Source organism: Lactuca sativa, chromosome 7 (assembly GCF_002870075.4).
Source record: "Lactuca sativa cultivar Salinas chromosome 7, Lsat_Salinas_v11, whole genome shotgun sequence".
Lineage (NCBI taxonomy): Eukaryota > Viridiplantae > Streptophyta > Magnoliopsida > Asterales > Asteraceae > Lactuca > Lactuca sativa.
In genome coordinates, this window is record NC_056629.2 from 157717968 (window position 1) to 157725389 (window position 7422).

At 35.6% G+C, this 7422-nt stretch overlaps 1 protein-coding gene across 1 annotated transcript; it reads left to right on the plus strand.

The window, feature by feature from the left end:
- The first annotated feature begins 4450 nt into the window (after nucleotides 1-4450).
- Nucleotides 4451-6955, plus strand: LOC111897687 (ferredoxin--nitrite reductase, chloroplastic-like). The gene is made up of 4 exons (XM_023893634.2): nucleotides 4451-4974; nucleotides 5206-5560; nucleotides 5648-5936; nucleotides 6030-6955. The coding sequence occupies exons 1-4, from the start codon at nucleotides 4587-4589 to the stop codon at nucleotides 6768-6770; spliced, it is 1773 nt and encodes a 590-aa protein (XP_023749402.2). The 5' UTR covers nucleotides 4451-4586; the 3' UTR covers nucleotides 6771-6955.
- The last annotated feature ends 467 nt before the right edge of the window (nucleotides 6956-7422 follow it).

Sequence of the window (7422 nt, forward strand, 5' to 3'; positions counted from 1 at the left end):
GTTTGTATACCCTTGTTACCCAAAGGTATAGAACTGATTTAAGAAACTTTTATGAATATGTATGTATACATGATATACAACTAATATTTAAGCGACCTTCGTACGGATAACCGATGCCCTAAAGCCACATCCAAACAAGGAAAAGGAATTAAAGCGAGCTGGCCTTTCTAAGTCTTTTAAACATTGCTTATGTAACTATACATACATAGACATGCATTTGACAATATATAAGTATGAAAGAGTTTAAGTAAAAGTATTTGATAAGTAAAAGAGTTTTTAAAACAGTTTGAAGTAAAGCAGTTTGGTAACACAGTTTGAAAAGTAAGAATCCACTAGTTTGGTAGTTATTAATCACATGTGATTTATATAATAACTAGAATTGTTCAAATTGTATTCCCCCCTCCCCCATAAAAGCATTTAAAAACATTAAAAGGTTAATTAAGGGGTATGAACTCATCTGCAGTGAGTGGTATGAATGAACTGAAGAAATAGGATTGTTAGGTGTCAAGTGGAGACTTACTTGTACACACACAATGATCCTAGTTAGCATATAAATACACATATATGTATCCAATTAGTCTTTAAACAACTAATTAACAAGGTTAAGGCATCCTAAGACAAGTTAAACACTTTATATAAGTGTTTTAAGCCCCAAGGATTGCATCTAAGTGTTGTAGGACAAAGCTATTGGGTTTAGGGTTCAAAAGAACCCCTTTCTTGAGTTTACGGTTTTGTGACCTCAACTCATTGAGTTTACGGTCGTAAACGCTTGATTTTACGGCCGTAAGCTCATACTCCTTTGACCATTTGTTGGTTTGAAGGTTTATAAGTCCCTAGAAGCATTTCTACTTGATGTATAAGCCTAAGGAAGAAGTTAGGGCACCATTTCCCTCCTTTGTGGAGTTTACGGCCCTAAGACCCTCATGGAATATGGTATTTTGATGTTTTCAAGTCCTTAACATATCAATGAAGGGATCCATGATAGTTACTAAGGCATAGGGAGGGACTAGGGTCACTTTGGCCCCTAAAGAAGGGTTTACGGTCCAAGGTGTTCTTGGACCGTAAACACCTTTGATCTTGGTGTTTCCTTGTGTTTTCTTGATGTAAAGAAGTATAGCAAGCTCTATGATACTCTAGGATAGAAGTACTTACAATATAGAAGCTTGAAATGAGCAAAAAGTCCAAGAACACTAGTGTGTGTTCTTGGTGTTCTTGGTGAAACTTGAAGAATCAACCTTTTGGAAAGATTTCATGGATAGAAGTGTGTTAAATCACTAGATTAAGTGATATACTAACTTGAAAGGTCTAGAACACTTACTAGATTGAAGATCTTGAAGAAAACTTGGATGATACTTGAGAGAGTTTGAGATTTGGATCTTCAAAGTTGTAAAAATGGTAAAAATAACTAAGTGTTACCTTTATACCACCTTCCTTTAGGGTTTACGGCCGTAAACTCCTTGTTTAGGCCGTAAACTCTAAACTTTTGATGTGTCGGGACTTTATTGTTTCACAATAAACCCTAGGGCATCCTCTCTCCTGATATCTCCTAAAGTGTTAATCCTGAAAAACTCAAACTTATTCTAAAAGTCTGAAAATTAACAGTAAATGTTCTGACTTCTATTGACTTGATATTTTGTACAGAATAGAAATTTCGGGTTGTCACACATTATATGTATGGTATGTGATTTTGGCGAAACTCACTAAGCTTTATGCTTACGATTTAAGTTTATATTTCAAGTACTTACAGTTCGAAGGGGAAGGACCCGACCTGGTCGCAGCGCATCCACCCGTGTTTAGCATTTTTATGATTTTGGGATTGTACTCTGATAACTATTTTCACATTGGCATACTTTTGATGGTTGATATGAATATTTGATGGATTTTTTTGACTTAAAATGAATTTTTTTTATTCATGATTTTTGGTATGTTACAGCTCAAGGGATACTCATACAACATGTCAAGTCCCTTAGAACATGTCTTAGTCTAATGAGCTTATCTACTTTCAAATTTCAAAATGATCACTTAATTGATTATAATTCTAACATTTCATTTTTCTAATTCTAAATCCAATCCAAAATATGAACTAAGCAACCTATATTACCTAATTCATTACACTACTATCTCTAATGCATGAATTCAACATTACCACTAGTTAGGGTTTTAAGCCCTAACTTCTCATTTATTGATTTCACCTTGGAAATCACGTATAGATCTTGTTTAAAGCTCCTAAACACTCTAAATGAAATCAATAACAATCATCCTAAGAGTAATCTTTCATATCTAACTCAATTGTATAAATCACCATTAAATGCATACAAGCTTAAAAATGGAGAAAAAGATTACCTTAGAAGCTTTCCATGTCTAATCCAAGCCATAAGCATCCTTGATCGCTTCTTGATCATTCTCCAATCTCAAAATATCTAGAGCTTGGCTATGGAGGGTTTGGGGGTACGTTATGATGAGAATGAAGGCTTAACAACCTTTAATCTGTTTGCGACACCACGTCGTGGTGGTCTAAATGACCTCGTGGTCTTCTCTTCTCCACGTCGTGGTAGGGTTTCTGCCGCACTGTGGTGAATTGACTTTGGTCAAGGGAAACTCACTTACACTACTACGCCATGGAATGATATTCACCACGCCGTGACCACTGGAGATCAACAAAGCACATTGTTGATTAAATTCCAACTTTGGGGACGACTTTTCATCTAACTTTTAACCTTCATATCTTCTTCATTTCTAACCCATTTTCTATCATTTTTATATCCAAACGAAGGTGATAACATACTCTACACTTCTATTAAGTCCTTTCTCACTTACTTAATACGAGTATTAATCTTTTAAGTCATAAACTTGGCCCAAAAAAGTATAAAAGTACCAATTTTACCATTTGAGCCAAAATGCATCTTCTCATTCATTCTTTCTCTTGAGCTACTCATCTTACCTCTTCTAAATGACTTAAACTCTTTTTGTCCATTTTCATGAAGTCACAAATTCAGTAACTTACAACATTCTCAATAACGACCAAATTACCCTTTTGGTCAATATTTGACTAAAAGTCAAATATCTCTGAATTTTAGATAAGAAGCAGACTTGGATCAGAGAACGGTGAAGCTTTTGATGAAGACGAAGCTGAAAAAAGGATCGAAGGAGATCAATATGGGATCGTCGAAGATTCAGGTTGGGGTCGTGACTTGGATTTCTAGACGTAAAGAGAGGGAGAAAAGTGTCTGGCAGTGGTCTGGTCCGGTAATTGTGATAGTACAATACCAACTAGATTTAATACCAATACCAACTTTATTCAATATCAATCCAACTACATTACATTAGGTAAAAAAAATTATCCATAATGATTCAAATACCAATACCACTAAATTTCACTTAATTACAGAAGATTACAAGTTATTTTAACCCTATCACCACGTGAATTCTTCTTCGCTCATTCACTTCTTTCTTGAGACATGAAACCTCCTCTTTGACAATTGTAAGCTCATCTTTGAAATGTGGGGTCAATTTGACATGTTCTTCATCAACCTATTGCCAAAATTTTCACTTTTTACCTGGTTTCTTTAGTAACAAAAAACAAATTTTACGCATGTAATAAAGAATGTCAATTTGAAAAGAACAAAAAACTCATTTAAGGAAAAATGGTCAATATCGACATACCAAGGAATTAGGGAAGACTCTAAACCTTTTGTCAGAGTGTTCTTTTGTCTTAGAAGCGCAAATTTGATTTGGGATGAAGCAATCACAAAGAATCTTGTTGTTTGTTATGAAGATAGATGAAATCGAAGCCGAATACATCTTCTTCTTGGAGAAAACTGGAGAACCAACATTATTTGACCGATTCGTAAATTAGATTATTGATATAAGTTAGAGATGAACCATATATGAGAACACCTCATTAATGATTGTGCCACATATGATGTCATGTGAGTAAAACCTGAAGAAACGGTCATAATTATTGAATGTGTATAAAAATAACAGTGACTTATTTTGCCAAAACAAAATCATTAATGAATAAATGTTGATAAATTAAAAAACTTAATTTGAAATAGCCGATCATAAAAACTGAATGTGTATAAAACAATAAGTTGAAGAATTTATTTTACAAAAATAAAACAATAATATATATATATATATATATATATATATATATATATATATATATATATATATATATATATATATATATATATATATATATAATAAAAACTATATTATTTTTTAGATCGTTTTCCTTAATTACTTATTTTTTTCCTCAGAAAAATAAAAATAAAATAATATATACTATGTTAAGATTTTAAATTATTTTTCTAAAAAAAACAGAATATTAAATACAATCTTAAACCATTAGAAAATTAGTTTCTGACAACAGACATGATCTAAATTGTCGTTGCCTTGTATCTTCTTCTCAATTCTCAGAGCCATCCATACGAGTTAAAACACAGCGCGACCCTTACCAATATCCAAAAGGCATCCGCACCCACCTCCTCCTCCACCAGTCCACCCTACAAAAATGGCCACACTTCTCTCTCATCTTCCTTCAACATCACCGCCTTCCCCTCTTCTCATCATTTTCCGGCGACATGTCAGCTTTCTCTGTAAAATTCCTCGCACCCAATTCATTTCTCAGTCCGATAACCAATATCAGTGCCACCAGGCTCTATGCAAACCCATCTCAAACCGCCGTGCCAGCTCCTCCTCAGGCGCCGGAGGAGATCACGGCTGAAAGACTGGAACCCAGAGTCGAAAAGAAAGGCGGGTATTTTGTTCTGAAAGAGAAGTTCCGGCAAGGTATTAATCCACAAGAAAAGGTGAAAATTGCTGCTGAACCGATGAAACTGTTCATGGAAAATGGGATTGAAGATCTTGCAAAAATCCCATTCGAAGAAATCGATAAATCTAAAGACACTAAAGACGATGTTGATGTCAGACTCAAATGGCTCGGTCTGTTTCACAGAAGGAAGCATCAATGTAAGCCCAATTTAAATCTTACTTAGTGTTCATAATTTCAAGATTCGAATTGAACTTCGATTTTTCACTTCACATCACCATAAAGATCATAACTTTTGATTCAAAAACATTTCGTAATCGTTTATTCTTGAATCTTTAGATCAATCAAGAACATACCCACCCATTAATTTTTAGGTTCTCATATTTGTCAAGCTCTGATCTTGTTATCAATGGCGTTTAATTAATCCACAGATGGCCGGTTTATGATGAGATTGAAGCTTCCAAACGGCGTAACAACAAGTGCCCAAACCCGATACTTGGCTAGTGTCATAAAACAGTATGGTGAACAAGGCTGTGCTGACGTCACCACACGTCAAAACTGGCAAATTCGAGGTGTTACACTGTCTGATGTGCCATCAATCCTAAAGGGTCTCGATGAAGTCGGCTTAACAAGTCTTCAAAGTGGTATGGACAACGTAAGAAACCCAGTTGGCAATCCACTCGCAGGGATCGATCCTTATGAGATTGTGGACACAAGACCTTACACGAATCTTTTATCACAATTCATCACTGCCAATTCGCGAGGGAATCCCGAATTTACCAACTTGTAATCTTCTTGGATCTTGTTGTAGTACTTTTATTTACTTTCTTTAAAAAGAAAGATAGATTTTGACTTTTGTACTGGTTTTTACAGGCCACGAAAGTGGAATGTGTGTGTGATTGGTTCACATGATCTTTATGAGCACCCTCATATCAATGATCTTGCCTACATGCCAGCCACAAAGAATGGTCGATTTGGGTTCAATTTGTTGGTGGGTGGATTTTTTAGCCCGAAAAGATGTGCGGAAGCCATCCCTCTCGATGCGTGGGTCCCGGCTGAAGATGTTGTCCCGGTTTGTGGCGCGATTCTTGAGGCGTATCGGGATCTTGGTACAAGAGGGAATAGACAAAAGACTAGAATGATGTGGTTGATTGATGAACTTGTAAGTCGCGTTTTTTCGAAATCTTGAGTAAAAAAGTGACTTTTTTATTCTTAAAGGGCTAGTTTTGCTAATTTGTGTAACTTTGGGGTGCAGGGTGTGGAAGGGTTTAGATCTGAAGTGGTGAAGAGAATGCCGGAACAAGCGTTGGAGAGGGCATCTTCGGAAGATCTTGTTGACCCAAAATGGGAAAGAAGGGATATGTTTGGTGTAAATCCACAGAAACAAGAAGGCCTCAGTTTTGTAGGCCTTCATATTCCCGTGGGTCGCGTCCAGGCTGATGACATGGACGAGCTTGCACGGTTAGCCGATCAGTATGGCTCAGGTGAGCTCCGGCTAACCGTGGAACAGAATATTATAATCCCAAATATCGAGAACTCAAAAGTCAAAGCTTTGCTTGATGAGCCTCTTTTGAAGGAAAAGTTTTTACCCGAACCACCTATTTTGATGAAAGGGTTAGTGGCTTGTACGGGTAACCAGTTTTGTGGGCAGGCGATAATCGAGACAAAAGCTCGCGCTTTAAAGGTTACAGAAGAAGTCGGGAGACTTGTTTCTGTGACCCGTCCAGTGCGGATGCATTGGACGGGCTGCCCGAACACATGCGGGCAGGTTCAAGTGGCGGATATAGGGTTCATGGGATGCATGACTAGGGATGGAAATGGAAAGGTTGTTGAAGGGGCCGATGTTTACTTGGGGGGTAGAATTGGAAGTGATTCACATTTGGGGGAGATTTATAAGAAGGGTGTCCCTTGTAAGGACTTGGTGCCTGTAGTTGTGGATATTTTGGTTGAAAAATTTGGTGCTGTTTCAAGAGAAAGAGACGAGGGAGAAGAATGAAAAGAATATTGGTGCAAAGGTAACAAGTGTACATCCATATGAAATGAAGGGGCTAAAAGTGAAAGTTGTAATGTTGCCTAGAGGTACAGTGAGTTTAATGTTGTCCAAAATTCCACATATCTTTTACTTTTGCTAATTCAGTAATTGTGTAATACTAATAATTATGAAAAATTTGGGAATTCATACGGGACTGCTTCCATTAAATTAGTTTTCTCTCCTATTTATAAATAATATACGTTTTATTATTATTATTATTATTACTATTATTATTTTTTGCTAAGTACAACATCAAATCAAGCTTTGATAGTGTCACGTATTGGGCTTAGTTTGCGATTCATTGGGCATTTTTTAAAGGTATGATTAATTCTGGACCAACCATTTTGCTTATTTTAAGAAAGTAATTAATGCATATTAAATGTTGTAGATGTAATTAATATCCATTATATCTTCAACATTAATTACTTTCTTAAAATAATTAAAATGATTGGTCCAGAATCAATCATACATGCACACAATAGACGGTGAAAACAAAATAACCTAACCCTATATATATATATATATATATATATATATATATATATATATATATATATATATATATATATATATATATATATATAGGGTTAGGTTATTTTGTTTTTACTAACTATTA

Bases quoted from the DNA above. Each gene is read 5' to 3' on its own strand.
- LOC111897687 (XM_023893634.2), top strand. From the start codon at position 4,587: ATGTCAGCTTTCTCTGTAAAATTCCTCGCACCCAATTCATTTCTCAGT. The intron at 4,975-5,205 runs GTAAGCCCAATT...ATTAATCCACAG, and splicing joins TCACAGAAGGAAGCATCAAT to ATGGCCGGTTTATGATGAGA. The intron at 5,561-5,647 runs GTAATCTTCTTG...TGGTTTTTACAG, and splicing joins AATCCCGAATTTACCAACTT to GCCACGAAAGTGGAATGTGT.